General features: G+C 39.4%; 1 protein-coding gene across 9 annotated transcripts in view; it reads left to right on the forward strand.

The window, feature by feature from the left end:
* MECOM (MDS1 and EVI1 complex locus) overlaps positions 1–17,036 on the forward strand; it is a 637,339-nt gene that overhangs the window by 592,676 nt on the left and 27,627 nt on the right. For 6 of the 9 annotated variants that reach the window (XM_055569124.1, XM_055569123.1, XM_055569119.1 and 3 more), the window contains 4 exons: positions 2,232–2,379; positions 3,664–3,820; positions 8,109–9,465; positions 12,858–12,945. In XM_055569124.1, coding sequence (XP_055425099.1) covers positions 2,232–2,379; positions 3,664–3,820; positions 8,109–9,465; positions 12,858–12,945 — 1,750 coding nt within the window. The remainder of the gene's footprint in view (positions 1–2,231; positions 2,380–3,663; positions 3,821–8,108; positions 9,466–12,857; positions 12,946–17,036) is intronic. The other 3 variants (XM_055569120.1, XM_055569122.1, XM_055569127.1) reach the window with 2 other exon arrangements.

Below are 17,036 nucleotides of genomic sequence, written 5' to 3' on the forward strand. Positions count from 1 at the left end.
GTCCATCACTGCAATTGGTTTGTGTCCTTCTTATTTCTTAATTTAAAGGTTTCCCCAATCAAAGTCAGTAAGTCCCTCTTTCTCATTATAGTTTATATATAGAAGAAATTGAGTGTTTTTTCCTGTAGCATTTCCTCCTGGCTGTATTCTACTAGTTATATCCCCTTGGTATTTTTTGGTCATCTTTATCCATCCGCTCTATTTCCTGTATACTCATAGTTATATCCCAAGCTGTGATCAGATTTAGGCTCAGTGTTTTAAGGGGAATACCTCATTGGTGCTATCATGTATTTCCATTAGGAGGCATATAATGGATTGCCTGGATTAATTAATTCTTTAGGTGCTGCCAAATGAATGTGTTCTAATCCCCCTGTTGTTTCAGTATTTACTATCTGGATTAATTCTATGCAGAGAAACTCCCCCTCCTTGATTATTTGCTCCCCCTGCAGTACAGTTCAGATAGGAAAGGTGAGATATGTGTATGAGTTTTCCCCTTTTCTTACTAGTTTTCAGAACAATGATTTGGCTTCTCAGCATCTTCCCGGGGTAACTGGTGAGGTTTCATTTTTGTGTTTTTGAGTATTATTATCATTAAAAGATGAGATCATTATTCTTAGTGATGCTTAGATTTCCCCATCTTTAGGCAGTGGGTGTCTCTTCAGATTGGCAACCTAGTTTTTTTTTGCCATAATCTGTAACTTTCTTGCTTTTTGCCATAACAAGATGTTGAAGCCCATCTTGTGCATTTCATGCATCAAGTTTGAAAAGGGCTATTTCTCTATGGAGTTCTGGTTACCTTACTTGGGAGTAGTATCCTAATGTGTCGGAGAAGGTGATGGCACCCCACTCCAGTACTCTTGCCTGGAAAATCCCATGGGCAGAGGAGCCTGGGGGGCTGCAGTCCATGGGGTCGCGAAGAGTCAGACAGGACTGAGTGACTTCACTTTCACTTTTCACTTTCATGCATTGGAGAAGGAAATGGCAACCCACTCCAGTGTTCTTGCCTGGAGAATCCCAGGGATGGGGGAGCCTGGTGCGCTGCTGTCTATGGGGTCACACAGAGTCGAACACGATTGAAGTGACTTAGCAGTAGCAGCAGCATCCTAATGTGTTATATGTGTGTATTAAATTAACAAAAATGTTGCCAGTATCTTCTGAATATCACAGATTACCCATTATCTATAATATTTAATTTTCATTATATTCATGAAGATTTTGTATTAAAATTTTAGTGAGACAGGGAAACACTTGAGAAGGTAAAATATTTTAAGTTTTAAAACAGAGACGCTATACTTGTCGGAAAATTCTAACCCTGTTTTTCTTTGGCGGGACTTTACAAGTGCATCTGCTTACAGTATGATATACTTTTCTTTCCTCCCTATTTCATAGGCTGTATATGTATATATATGACCTTAGGTTATAAGATATATACATATATATATTCTCTCTAGGTAGTGTTTCCATCAGTGTCTATATCTGCTTCTATATTGTTGTTGTTCAGTCGCCCAGTTGTGTCCGACTCTTTGCCACCCCAGTTCTGCTGGGGTGCTGCTACAGTTCAGCAGCACGCCAGGCCTCCCTGTCCTTCATCTCCCACAGTTTGCCCAAGTTCATGTCCATTGCATCGAAGATGCCATCCAACCTTATCTACGCACTTGTATATTTATTCATCGGTCCGTAAGCGACCATCTATTATATTGGGTGTATTAAGAAGTGGCTTGTTGAATAGTTCACTTACAGTTCACTTTCCCATTGGTAATATAGGTAGGAATAAAAGTGCCTTCGTCAATGTAGGAATTATATACGTTAGATAGGATAGCTTCCTGCATATTCTTAAGCAATCTTTTAACATTTTTGGTTTGAGTGTTTGTGTTTGAATTAAGTGGGTAACAGCAGTACGTGCTGCAGTTAGAATTGTGTAATGAATCCAGAACTGGACAAACAGCTAGTTGTTTATCATGCCCCTAAATTGGCACCTAATCCCTGCTAGCTGAATCAGATTTATTTTTTTAACATCAGGGGTACTTCTCTGTATTGCTGAGAGGCACAGTCCAGGGAATATAAGATGTACTTTTGTCTGTTGCAAGCCTGTTTCCTCTGTTTCTTCCCTGCCTCAACTCCTCTCCCTCTTCTTTCTTTAATTGCCAGTTGGATTAGTAAGAAAATGACTTTCTGTTTATTAATGTGTTCTTAGTCACCATGTGCTGTTAAATCAATTGTTCTCTTAACAGCTTGGAGAAACACATGTTGTCACATACTGAAGAGAGGGAATACAAGTGCGATCAGTGTCCCAAAGCATTTAACTGGAAGTCCAATTTAATTCGCCACCAGATGTCACATGACAGTGGAAAGCACTATGAATGTGAGAACTGCGCCAAGGTACAGTGAACTTGCAGACTGCTTGGCCTCTCTCTGTCGTCCTGCTCTCTCCTAATCCATCATTTGCTGCGATATGTAAAAGCAGGCCGTGAGAAGGGAAGCTATAAATATCTTGAGAAAAGTAGACTGAGTGTTGTATGCTACAAGGCATTAGTACAGTGTACAAAAACACTTAGTGGGCACCCTTTTATTTTTGTAAGGGAGGAAGTAAGGCTTAATGGTAAGTTCCAGAACTAGGTGTCAGACATCCTTGGTAAATTCCTGGTTCCGCTACTGGCTTTCCAGAGTGGGGTTGTTTTATAGCTTTATGGAGAATGAACATTTTATCCCATGCACATTACTGATTTCTTCTAATAGCAATTTGTGTGGAAGTTACATACAGTTTCTGAATGCCTAGTCAGAAAGAATGGGAGACTCCTATACTTGCAGATTTTTCCACCCAAGTCCCCACTATAAATTATGACTTGGTTCTAATTAAAAGTGGAGTTCCTTAGTGACCTGGGCTGAACAATATAAGAGCGAATTGAAAGCACTTCACCTTGACCGTTACTCTTAAGTATGGGAACAGCAATTCACATCATTAAATTTTCATGTTCCTCAATTAACTAAAAGATGTCCTGGTGTCATGAAAATTGATTTCTTTTTTCAAAAAATTTTCATGATGTTTGAATATCTTTTCGTATGTGGAAATTGTGACATTTGACACTATCTTTAGACGTATTTTGCTTCCAGATGTGTGGGTAGCTTTTTGTTTACCCTATTTCCTTTTTTTGTTTTTTGTTTGTTTGTTTTTTAGTACAATGTCCAAAGGAACCATTTTAGTTTAATGGTTACTTAATAAAACACAGTGTTAGAATTTAACCCCTAAGGGAACTCCTCGAGTAGATTTGGGACTCTTTAGGCAAAATCCATGCAATTTTGTACATCTTTGTTTAAAGGATGGAAATAGTACACCATTTTAAATAATATCATGGCTTGTATTTTATTATTCAATTCCATTCACTCTAAATAGGATCAAGAAGACCTTGAAAATGCTTTAATAATGCCATTAATTATTTTGTTCAACTGATACTAATGGATACTTGTGCTAAGTCTACAGAGCTGAATAATTTACAGTCCTGACCCTCGAGAGGCTCACACTTTGGAAATATGACCTTCTTTTGGTCTTTGGGGAAAACAAACAAAAACCAAACAGACACACACAATCCCTTCTTGAGTCATTCCTGGTCTTCTTTCTTGTGTCCTAGAATTAAGTTTCGTGATTAATCAGTACTCATTTCCTAGCAGGTTTTCACGGACCCTAGCAACCTTCAGCGGCACATCCGCTCTCAGCATGTTGGTGCCCGGGCCCACGCGTGCCCCGAGTGTGGCAAAACGTTTGCCACTTCGTCGGGCCTCAAACAACACAAGCACATCCACAGCAGTGTGAAGCCCTTTATCTGTAAGTTTTCAACACTCCAGCCCCCTTTCCTGCATTTGTCTCTCATCCGAAAAGCTCTGTGACCAGGAGAGTGAGCCATGCGTGGCCCTGAATGAGGGGGCCTTTGCATTAGCAACTTACGGTCTCATCCAGTCAGGCTATTTTCTATGATGAGATAATCTTTTATAACTAGATCTATGGTATTTTGCCTATGATCCCTGGGGTGTTTTCTTTTAGATGGGATCAGTAACAGGTAGAGAAAAGACACATAGTTAAATAATGTGAAGGAAGCCCCCCAGGTTGTGAGATTTGTTGTGTTGGAAATGTGTGTGGTTTGTAAGACAGCAAACCACAGATACACTAGACAAAATGAAGTGAGAAAAACCTGTTCTGGGTCAGAAAGAGCTAGAAGAACCTCATCTGGCAAGTAGGTTTAGGACTATGTGTGGGGAGGGGGGTGTGGGGAGAGGATAGGGGGAATAAAAGACCCTTTAATCTACCCTTTGTTGTAGATCATAGGTTGCAGATCAGTAGTTCTCAATTACTTGAAAAGCAGAACACTTTTACTTTGATGCTAGACATGCTGCGTCTCTAACCCCATGCACTCAAGCAAATTTACAGACAGTGTATTTTCAGGGAACATTCAATCTGACCACCTACCTAGAATATCCCTGTAACCAAGGTCTTCGGGACAGGTCCACCTCAGCCCTCTTTTGCTTCTTCTCTTGTCCACCCACCCCTGTTCTCTGTATTGTGCTGAAATGTTTCATATGGAAAATCAGTTGTTCTCAGTCCATCTGGGCAACAACTCTGGGCTTCTCCATGGCTCAGCGGGGCATATAAACACAGTGACTCACTGAGCTGTGTTACAAACTTCAAGACAGATTTTGGATCCAGATAAGCCCAGAACTGGATGAAGCATACTCAGGAGTTGGCAAATCCTCTGACTTGGGAATCCTTGCAAAACAGTTTTTCTGACAGCTACTTGATGGTTTGTAGTAGGTATATGAGACACTACTACAGGACCTGATGGAAAAAAACCTAGTTTTCAGTGCCAACATGGAGATGCCAGAGACTAACACACCTCCTTTTTACCTTTGCACAGCTCTCTTTTGTGTTTCCAAGCCCCATGAGAGCTTTTCTTTCCCTTTCCAGCTTATGCTAGCATCCCGTTTTGCTCATATGTTCTTCTGTTCCCTGGGTGGATTGAAAAGGACTAGCAGAGAAACAAAAGGGTGCTCTATTCTCTCTTGAGGAAGCTCTGTTGAAAGTCATGGGAAATAAAATATACAATGGAAATTTTAGACTTCTTGTCTCAAAAAGACATTCCTGACTCTAGGTCGTAATGCCCTAAAAATGTACTTACAGGTACTGCAGGCGTACATAATTCATTTATTTCTGACTTTTCAGAAATACATTTTGATACATTTATGTTTTGGTGGGAAATAGGAATTGATCACACAAATTATCATCACCCATTTAATGCTTTCACTACTATTTAAAAGTCAAAAAATAGAAATTCCTATCATCTAAGATTCTGGGATATGGAATTTTAATTGTGTTGAAGTCAAGTGTTTCACTTTAAAACACGATAGGGTATCCTTTCCCAATCAGATTGTGCAGACCTATTTCCCATGACTGTATTTTCAGTAATTATTGGTAAATTTAAATAGCAGATGGCATTCTTCAAATATAAAATCTGACAGAGGACCATGGGGTAATTATGAATAATAGCCATGTAATTTCAGAACAAAAGAGGAGTTGGTGTGGAGACTTTGGAGTGGAGGAGGTTCACCTAGAGTTGATATCTGTTTCTCACCAGAAGGCCACACACCATGCTTTACCCCCACTGGTGTGTTTATGGCAACTGTCTCTTGTTACAGTGTACCGCCAAGCTTGAGCCCAGAGTCACCAGCCCTAAGGTAATTACTCACTGCCTTTACAGAAACCTCAGCCTTCCCAAATAGAAACCACATGCTCTAATAGGCTGAATATATTCAAAATACCTCTTAATTTGTTTAATAAGTAGAAAAATTCAATGTTAACTGCTGGCTAATTCCTTATTACTGAGAAAATTACAGTGCAGCATAGACTTCAGCATCAGCTGAGCCCCTTACCTGCAGGCTTGGTGGTTTGTGGTGGGCCAGGCTTGGCCTTCAAGTGAGAAAAACAAAGCCTCTGCCGATGGAGACATCCCAGATTCTAAGTTCTGGAGACCTGATAGAAACACTGTTTGTCAGTGTGATAGAGCCTCCAACCAGAAAGTCAGATGCACCTTTTGTTACTCCCATGTAGAGGAACTCTTGATTTTCTGAAACCTCTCTCGCTGTTAGGAAGAAGTGTAGAGAGCAATATTTCTTTGCCAAAATATTACAAACCTTTCAAAACCTTACACCTTGTTTGAACACCCGTCAGGATATTTTCTCAATGACTTTTAATGGCCCAGAGGAGGGGTGTCACTTTCATAATGAGTGCACGTTTAGAATTCCATCATTTTATTTACTATTTCTTGTTATTTCTTACAGCCGAATTAGTATAACTAGTGAAAGTCTCATGTGTCTACCCTCTAGTTCATATGGTTTTAATTATTATATCAAAGAATTTAAATAGTATGTGTATTTATTGTATATGGTTAACTAGTATATCTTTTTAAAGCAGACTCTGTTGAATATTCCAGTAGAATGACTTGAAAAGAAATAACTCACGTTTTCTCTTTCCGTTAAAATGCATGTTTTAGTCTCTACAGTGTTATGAATCATCCCACAGCTGAAAGCTCCTGTAATGTTACTAAGCACAATTGATATGTGTAGCAATGCATTTTAATTGTTAGTAGTAAAAGAAATAGATATGGAATCACTTGGTACTTCCTGTTTGGTGGTGTGGGGGATAACTGAAGTTCCGGATGAATTTTGCATGACTGAAGGTTCATAAAATCTTCTTTGAATTTTTTTTTGTTTTAGTTGTTATTGTTTTGACTTAGGAGTTTAAAGGCAGTTATCACATGAAAGAAATAAATGTTGCATTTTATCTTCAGTTTGATTTCTTATATTTGTTTCACCAATTATTAACAAGGCGTATCATGTTTCTGCATGGATTAACGTGAACAGAAGCATGAAAGTAAACTCACACATAAAGGGGACTCATCTTTAGTAAAGTAACGTAAAAATGTGATGCTTGGGAATTGGATACTATAATCTTACCGGACTGTGGAGTGAGTGGGATTCCTACAGAGCAAAGGAGCTATTAAGGGTCAAGGAGTTTGATCTTAAAATATATTTAGATCTGTTCAGACATATATGAGGAAGAAGATGTTCTACTTTTTTGGCAAATTCTGGGGGAAGAGGGTTATTTCCAGCCGCACCCACTACTGAACCCTGACTGGATTCGAGCATTCCATGCACTCTCCCCTGCTTGCCGTAGCCGGCAGTACCGCATACGAGTCAAGCCCCAAGATAACCCGTGAAGATATGACAGCAAGTGGACATGTTTCCCAAGGACGGGGTTTCATAAATGCAGGAAGGTTAGCACAACCACTGGTGTGAGGGGAAGTCGGAGGACGTGCTCATAGTTCATGGGAACCAGCAATGCAGGATGGGCTACATTCAATTTAGTTTCCTTTGCAGGCTTAAAATAGCGCCATTGTAAATTATGTCAGTCTTTCTCAAATCATGAAAATGATTGTTAAAAATGCCTCAGAATACACAATGTGCATTGTTGTGTGGCTTTGATGTGTGAATGATGAGAGCATATGATATAATACAAATTAAATAATGGTAGAGCAGTCACAGGCTTTTTCCCCGAGGGAAGAGGGAATAAAGGTGAAGTTTCTAGGGGAGGGGAAGGCTGTTTTCTTTTGTGTTGGTGCTTACAATATAGAAATCTATAAATGGTCTAAAATTTTAAAGGGATTCCTGTGCTGTTTCACGTTTAGCAGATCTTAAGAATTTATGTTGTAAAGATTCTGCTGGTGTCGTCATTGGGTTGGGAAATCAGTGCATGCTGGAATTTGACTTTTTAATAAATATTTGAATACACAAATATGATGCAAAATATGATGTAGTGGGGGTGACAAATATTTATATATATTTATATGAAATATTTGTGCTGTCTCAAGACATTTGTCAGGTTGGATGCCTTGCTTTGGAATCTAGTGAAATGGGGTTTTCTGTGTTTGGAGCACCACTTTGGTGCCTCCAACGTCTTTTCCTGGCTTCCTAATTGAAATTTGGGGTAAACCACTTGTGATACTTGCTAAATTCAGAAGCAATTGCCATAAAGCCTGAGATTCTTTTTTGTTGTTTGCACACAGGTGAGGTCTGCCATAAATCCTATACTCAGTTTTCAAACCTTTGTCGTCATAAGCGCATGCATGCTGATTGCAGAACCCAAATCAAGTGCAAAGACTGTGGACAAATGTTCAGCACTACGTCTTCCTTAAATAAACACAGGAGGTTTTGTGAGGGCAAGAACCATTTTGCGGCAGGTGGATTTTTTGGCCAAGGCATTTCACTTCCTGGAACCCCAGCTATGGATAAAACGTCCATGGTTAATATGAGTCATGCCAACCCGGGCCTTGCTGACTATTTTGGCGCCAATAGGCATCCTGCTGGTCTTACCTTTCCAACAGCTCCTGGATTTTCTTTTAGCTTCCCTGGTCTGTTTCCTTCCGGCTTGTACCACAGGCCTCCTTTGATACCTGCTAGTTCTCCTGTTAAAGGACTGTCAAGTACTGAACAGACAAACAAAAGTCAAAGTCCCCTCATGACACATCCTCAGATACTGCCAGCTACACAGGATATTTTGAAGGCACTATCTAAACACCCACCTGTAGGGGACAATAAGCCAGTGGAGCTCCAGCCCGAGAGGTCCTCTGAAGAGAGGCCCCTTGAGAAAATCAGTGACCAGTCAGAGAGTAGTGACCTTGATGATGTCAGTACGCCAAGTGGCAGTGACCTGGAAACAACCTCGGGCTCTGATCTGGAAAGTGACATTGAAAGTGATAAAGAGAAATTTAAAGAAAATGGTAAAATGTTCAAAGACAAAGTAAGCCCTCTTCAGAATCTGGCTTCAATACATAATAAGAAAGAATACAGCAATCATTCCATTTTCTCACCATCTTTAGAGGAGCAGACTGCGGTGTCAGGAGCTGTGAATGATTCTATAAAGGCTATTGCTTCTATTGCTGAAAAATACTTTGGTTCAACAGGACTGGTGGGGCTGCAAGACAAAAAAGTTGGAGCTTTACCTTACCCTTCCATGTTTCCCCTCCCATTTTTTCCAGCATTCTCTCAATCAATGTACCCATTTCCTGATAGAGACTTGAGATCGTTACCTTTGAAAATGGAGCCCCAATCACCAAGTGAAGTAAAGAAACTGCAGAAGGGAAGCTCTGAGTCTCCCTTTGATCTCACCACTAAACGCAAGGACGAGAAGCCCTTAACCCCAGTACCTGCCAAGCCTTCAGCGACCCCGGCTGCAAGCCAAGACCAGCCCCTGGATCTAAGTATGGGCAGTAGGAGTAGAGCCAGTGGGACCAAGCTGACTGAGCCTCGTAAAAACCACGTGTTTGGGGAGAAGAAAGGAGGCAACATTGAACCAAGACCAGCATCCGATGGTTCCTTACAGCATGCTAGACCCACTCCTTTCTTTATGGACCCTATTTACAGGTAAGGGAGGTTGGGAGACCACTAAGCGTGGACGGACAAACAAAAGGTGGTTTTTATACTCTAAAGTTACGACTTTTAACAAACCATTTTTTATTATTGTTATAAAACAGAGTAAAGTTGTTTGATCTGGTGAATTCATTTTTTATTCAGAAAGTCAACTCATTAGGTTTGGACTTATTTTTGGATGTCTCCGAATTTGGGGTTTTGGAATAGACCCATGGAGTTCTTTCCCTTGACAATAAATTTATTTTTAAACACATTTTTTTTTAAGTGGAAAATATGGGAAAGCCATATTTAAAGCAAGTTGTCAAGTGGCGGAAGAATGAGGCTTCTGAAGGATTAATGCAAATATGTGTGGGTACTTAAATGGGTCAGGTTATTTGGAATGAAATGGGACAGGGCGAGAGTTTATTCTTTATTAAGCTACCAACACAGACCTTAATAAGTGCTGGTCCTATTCTGTTTCTAAGTAAATCTCTTAGAAGCCCCCTGTAAATGAAATATTGATCACAAAAATGCTTTGTAAATGATGTGAATGATCGGCTTAAAAACACATCTGTGTCTAATGCCTGCATTATTCAATTTCCTTTGTATCCAAAATTTTTAAGGGCGGGGAAATATATGCTTAATAAAAAGGCTCTTAGGTCCAGTTCTCAGTTAACACTGGACCATTCAGAATGATTCAGTTGTTAAATACTAGTTTTCTTCAAAGTGTAGAAACAACAATAACAGTGCTTGCGATATATTTTAAATATTACCGAACATTTTCACATTTACTTTCTCATTCAAATCATGAACATTGTTAAGAGTTAATGGAAAATGTAGACAATTTTTTATTGGACTTGTTTAAGCTGGCAGTATTTTATATTTTTGCCTAATTTTTTTTTAATTCAGGAGACAGTTTTGTTCAATTTCTTCATTCACAATATTTTTTTGAGCACCTTTAACTTGGTAGGTACCAGAGCTGCAAAGCTTTTTCACTTCAAACTCTTTTTCTACCTTTATTATGTAAGTTAACCAAGAAACATTACCAGTTCATTAAGGACTACCCCTACTTGAACATGACAAGGGGCATAGAAAAGGACAAAACAAAAATGTCTCAAAGCCATCATTACCATGTTGAGCACTCTCCCCACCCCACCTCCCCGCCCACCCAATGATTGTATTTTCTTTTATGTGGCAGTTCTTTTACACAGAAAGAAAAAGAAGGGAGGGAGGGACAGATCTTCCATATTTTGTGCGTAGCTTATATATTACACACGGTGAGTAAGGTTATATTTCCAACTCAGTGATATGTCTCAGCCCTTTGGAAGATAATTTCTCAAGCTTTCTTTCTTCAGTTCAGTTCAGTTCAGTCACTCAGTCTTGTCTGACTCTTCGTGACCCCATGAATCGCAGCACACCAGGCCTCCCTGTCCATCATCATCTCCCGGAGTTCACTCAAACTCACGTCCATCGAGTCGGTGATGCCATCCAGCCATTTCATCCTCTGTCGTCCCCTTCTCCTCCTGCCCCCAATCCCTCCCAGCATCAGAGTCTTTTCCAATGACTCAACTCTTTGCATGAAGTGGCCAAAGTACTGGAGTTTCAGCTTTAGCATCATTCCTTCCAAGGAACACCCAGGGCTGATCTCCTTCAGAATGGACTGGTTGGATCTCCTTGCAGTCTAAGGGACTCTCAAGAGTCTTTTCCAACACCACAGTTCAAAAGCATCGATTCTTCGGTGCTCAGCCTTCTTCACAGTCCAACTCTCACATCCATACATGACCACTGGAAAAACCATAGCCTTGACTAGACAGACCTTTGTTGGCAAAGTAATGTCTCTGCTTTTGAATATGTTATCTAGGTTGGTCATAACTTTTCTTCCAAGGACTAAGCGTCTTTTAATTTCATGGCTGCAGTCACCATCTGCAGTGATTTTGGAGCCCCCCAAAATAAAGTCTGACACTGTTTCCACTGTTTCCCCATCTATTTCCCATGAAGTGATGGGACCAGATGCCATGATCTTCGTTTTCTGAATGTTGAGCTTTAAGCCAACTTTTTCACTCTCCTCTTTCACTCTCATCAAGAGGCTTTTTAGTTCCTCTTCACTTTCTGCCATAAGGGTGGTGTCATCTGCATATCTAACTTAGACCCTCCCAATGGCAATGAACTTCCAGTTCATCCGCATACCCCCTCCACTCTTCTCCGTCATCTCCCAGCCTTCCACCTGCTTACTCTAATCTCAGTCTTCTCTCTGGTATAACAGTTTCACTTGAGCCTTTAGGCATCTCATTTCACCAAACTCATAAAAGACCTAAACCCAGTTTTAGTGTAAGACCTGGGTTGAAATCTCAGCTTTCTCATGTCTGAAAGTTTTCTTCATCCATAAAATGGGTATAAGGGCACTGATTTCAATAAGTGAAAGAGTATATGTAATGCATAACATATATGCAATTTCAAGAAGTCGAAGCTGCTTCTAGGCTTCCCAGGTGGCGCTAGTGGTAAAGAACCAGGCTGCCGATGCAGGAGGTGCAGGTGACCCGGGTTTCATCCCTGAGTCAGGAGGATTCCCCTGAAGGAGGGCACAGCAACGCACTCCATTATTCCTGTCTGGAGAATCCCAGGGACACATGAGCCTGGCAGGCTGCAGTCCATAGGGTTGCAAAGAGTTGGACACAACTGAAGCGACTTAGCACAGAAGCTGCTTCTTTTCAGTTTGAAACTATTTTAAAAGTATGCTTATTGAATATTTTTTAAAACGAAATCACCAACAGTTGGTGAAAGAAATTAATTCAATCCACGATGTCATTTCCTATATGCTTAATAAAAAATAGAATGGCAAACATTTCTAAATTATCTTCAAAAAGTTCCTTATCCTCTTCCGACCACCCCTCTTTCACCTACCCTATTTATCAGCAGCAGCGGCTAGCAGGGTGTGTAGTAGGCTTAGAAAGTCTCCTGCTGGCATTCATAAATGTAAAAAAATAGAATGATGATTTGTGGGAGCACCTTATTGATAGAAAATGACTTTAATTTTCAAAGTGAACCTTCTTCACCTACTTTTGAAATCAGCCAGCATTTTTGTCTACATTTGCAATGGAAAGATACAAACTTGTGAGCGATGCCTCTGATTTCATGACTTCGTTTTTAACATTTCCTTCTCATTATTATTAGCATTACTACTCATTCAATAGGATTTTTCCATTTTAAAAAGGACCTTCTTTCTTTGAGCACCTAGAAGTGCCACGAGTATTCTTCAAGAACTGAAACAGATGTCTTTATATTTTTATTAGTGTGCTTCCCGGCAACCTACCATTTGCTTTATTGTTAGCTGTTTTAAATGTCAGCGATTATGCAGGGATTGATCTGTGAGACTGATTCTTCTCCAAAATCTAATTTTAACCTTTCAGAGTAGAGAAAAGAAAACTAACTGACCCACTTGAAGCTTTAAAAGAGAAATACTTGAGGCCTTCTCCAGGATTCTTATTTCACCCACAAGTAAGTATTTTGAATTTGAGACTTCAAGCTTGTAAACTAACTTGTTGATCCTGAAAAAGCAGGTGCAATGAAATGAAAGAAATCTTGAGAACATTAGGATTTCCTATGACGCTGGTGTAGGAGAACACAGGAAATTCTAGCAGAATTAAAATCCAAACTTTTTAAAGAAAAAGTAGTCAGTATATATATATGTAAAAATAATATGGTTTCAGTGTTAAGTTATTCTCTATTAAGTACTTACTGAGCTAAAGTGTATTTTGGAGTGAGCAAAATTCAGTTAAGAAATTAAATATTTAAGTTGTCTTTCATGTTTAAAAATTTGCGATTTTAAGAAATGGATCACTGTGCAATTTGTCCCAAACTCATGAAGGTCATTTGTGTTCTTTTAGTGCTTAGATAAAAACAGGAAATGAGTCTACCTGACAAGTTGTTACCATAGAGGGTGAAGGAATTTATCTAGAGACCACTGGGCATTCCAGCAAAGTTCTGTAATTGCAGAAGAATTCACCACAATACACAGAGCTATTTGCTGGATGGAGTTGTGTCCATTTATCAAAATATGTATAATTTCTCACTGCAAATAAAATACAGAGCAGTGCTATTTAATTGGTTCATCTTTATGTCCCCACATTTTTGGTCATTAAAAAAAAAACTAGTTTACATATCTATTAAAGTGTGGAGAATTATATTGAAAGAAGGAATATATAAACATCTAGAATCTGGTTTCTTAATGATATATATATTTTTAATTTACTGATTATTAAGGGTACAAGCTCCTTATAGGCAGTAAGCAATACTTTTATGAAGATGTCTGACAACAGAGTTAACTGATTTGTTCTGTTCCAATATATTCAAACCAAAACTTATGCTTCTCTGATAAAATCGGTGGAAAAGTCTATGCAAGCTATCTTACAGAAAGCTATGAAACAATTAAATTTAATCATCTTGGAATATGACTCTTTCCTCCACCCCTCACCCTCACCCTCTCTACTACTGCTTCTTTCTTCATTTTTAAAAGTACTTTCCCAAATTCTGGACAATAAAGTATGAGGGCTGAAATACCATATTCTGGGTTGAGTGGAGAGATCTGTCATTGCTCAAAAATTCTGTTTTAACCTGAAACAATATATGATTTAGTATGAAAAGGGTTAGAAATATTCCAGTTAGTATTCATTTTGTGTAGAAAACTAAGGAATTTCTTAAATTATTTTATGGAAACCAAGTTCTAAAACAGTAAATGTTTATCAGGTGCTTATTTTCCACATTTAGATTGATCTGAATTGCACTTGTTGGTCTCGTGGGCTAATAAACCTGAGCATAAAATGCATTTTTGTGTCAGATATTATACAAAAAGTGTATCTCTCTTGATAACTTTCTAATTAAATGCTTATCAGGATACTATAGTTATCCTTGTAACTGTAATTAAAATATATTAAATTTAATTACAGTTTTAATTATAATAAATCAATTTTATATTCTAATTATCTTTAAAATCTAGTAACTAATCATTTCAGAATCAAGTGCTGTGGGTACGTAGTTTAAGGGAGGAAAAAAAAAAAAAAAAAAGCCAGGATTCAGTGTCTTTGAGTGACTCAGTCAACCTGGCTTTTAGTTTCCTTACTTATTCGACGAAGGAGTGGGCGTAAGGTCCCTGTCTTCTGTGAAATTCAAAGATTTCTTGCTAACTGAGGCAAATTTACTGGTTCAGAAAATGGGGAGTTTTGTCTACTAACATCTTTACATGTGCATATAGCTGTTATAAATGTAGTATATGCATATTTTTAATCAAATGATATAAGAAAATCTGCTATGTTTTAATATTCTCGAAATTAATGAAGGATAGCAAAAGATGAGGCATGTGTATAGAGCTTGGGAATATAGCAATCACCCACTCAGATCACTGAAAAAATACCTATGGGAGCACAGTGGCAGAGGGTGTCCTTCCCATACCAGAATGTCATGTCTTGTTATATGAGACTAACTATTGCTGCATGTTACTGTAAGAATAGTACCCAATAGTGATCAGTAAAATATTTAACACATCATATGTCATGAATACTGATCAATCAGAATGGGCTCCTGGCATTGGGGAGCTGGGTCTTGGAAGCCCTTGCTGGCCACTGTTCATGCTTTGGTTGCTGGCTGGTGGGCGGCCTGAAGGGTCTTTTGGGAGGAGGCCTGGGCAGCAGGAGGACATTCAGGATAGTTGGGGCAAAGGCTATTTATCAATGACCACAGAAATATTTCATTATTTTGATAACCACTGTGGCTGTTTTTGTGTGTAATGGCTGTATGTCACTGAGATACAGAGGGCATAAAGAGTGTCACCTGAGAGATGTTCAGGTCCCTCAATTTTCGTCAAGCCTTCAGAGCAGTCTGTCCTTTCAGACTTTCGGCTTCCCTGATGGCTCAGCAGATCCACCTGTAATGCAGGAGACAAAGGAGACTCGGGTTCGATCCCTGGGTTGGGAACATCCCCTGGAGAAGGAAATGGAAACCCACTCCAGGACTCTTGCCTGGAAAATCCCATGGACAGAGGAGCCGGGTGGGCTACAGTCCATGGAGCTGCAGAGTCAGACATGACTGAGCACACACAAGAGGAATGTTCTTTCAGAAAACCTGCCTCATATGTTCTGAAGTTTCAGCAGAACTTTTTTGTTCTTTCTAGTACTGTATCAATTCCATCACAGCCTCAGGATCCACCTTCCCACAAACAAACAAACAAATGAAAACAAAGAGAAACTGCCTAGGATTTGGGGCCAGAAATAACTGTTTTAGAACAGGCTTTACTACTTATTATTTAGGACTAGCCTGGTGGCTCAGATGGTAAAGCGTCTGTCTACAATGCAGGAGACCGGGGTTCGATCCCTGGGTTGGGAAGATCCCCTGGAGAAGGAAATGGCAATCTACTCCAGGACTATTGCCTGGAAAATCCCATGGACAGAGGAGCCTGGTAGGCTACAGTCCATGGAATCGCAAACAGTTGGACACGACTGAGCGACTTCACTTTCACTTCACTTTGGCACATGGAAGGATCTAGAGGTGGAAAAGCTCTCTTTATTATTGGATGCAGAAGTATTCTGTTTTGACTATGAAGAAGTATCAGTAAAATACCCTCCTGCTATCCCCTGAGCCCAGTTTCTTTGGTGGAGATACATCAGTATCTAGAAATACCTGAAAGGATGCTTGCTGTGTTCTTGGTGCTTCCTTGTTGGACACCAAAGCATTCCACCAAAATGAAAGGACTTGCCTCCTCTGCACCCAGGGCTTGCCATCGTTTTGTAGGTAGATAAGTGCTTGGTTAAGACCATTCACAACTTCAGTTTTAATTTAAAGTATTTTGGAGCAAATCAGATGGTCCCTCTGGGGCTTCTATATCCTTAACTTCAGAATAAGAATAATGTTATTTATCTCAGGGTTATCTACCTCTATGTATTTCTTAGGATTGTTATAATAATTAAAAGGAGATCACATGTTTTCCATGCTTTAAGGAAAACCTATAAATAGATAGATATGTAAATGCTTTGTAGTGGTATTCTCTGATTGTAAAAATTTTACAATTTTTGTATGTCTTTGTATTCTGTCCCCCCGCCCCCCGCCTGCCTCCCCTGTACATAGTTACTAATCAATGAAAGTTGACACTTCACTCAGATGGTAAACAATCTGCCTGCAATGCAGAAGACCAGTGTTTGATCCCTGGGTTGGAAGATCCCCAGGAGAAGGGAATGACAACCCACTTCAGTATTCTTGCCTGGAGAATCCCAAGCACAGAGGAGCCTGGCAGGCTACAGTCCATCGGGTCACAAAGAGTCGGACAAGACCGAGCAACTAACACTTTGATGTTCACTTATACAAATAAGTTGGATATTTATTAAATTTTATTGAAAATAAATTATTAGGCCATTTTACTGCCTTTTAGAAGAAAATATGTACTTTTAAAATCCTTGACAAAAATACAGAAAACATATAGGAACATATACATCAGAATCAAAAGATAAATACTGGCTTTATCATTCTTAGGGTTTAAATTCCTCTCAGTTCAGTTCTTAGAGAAGTATATTTGCTCTGTCAGGCCACTAGAGCACTATTTC

The sequence above is a fragment of the Bubalus kerabau genome, chromosome 2, assembly GCF_029407905.1.
Source record: "Bubalus kerabau isolate K-KA32 ecotype Philippines breed swamp buffalo chromosome 2, PCC_UOA_SB_1v2, whole genome shotgun sequence".
Lineage (NCBI taxonomy): Eukaryota > Metazoa > Chordata > Mammalia > Artiodactyla > Bovidae > Bubalus > Bubalus kerabau.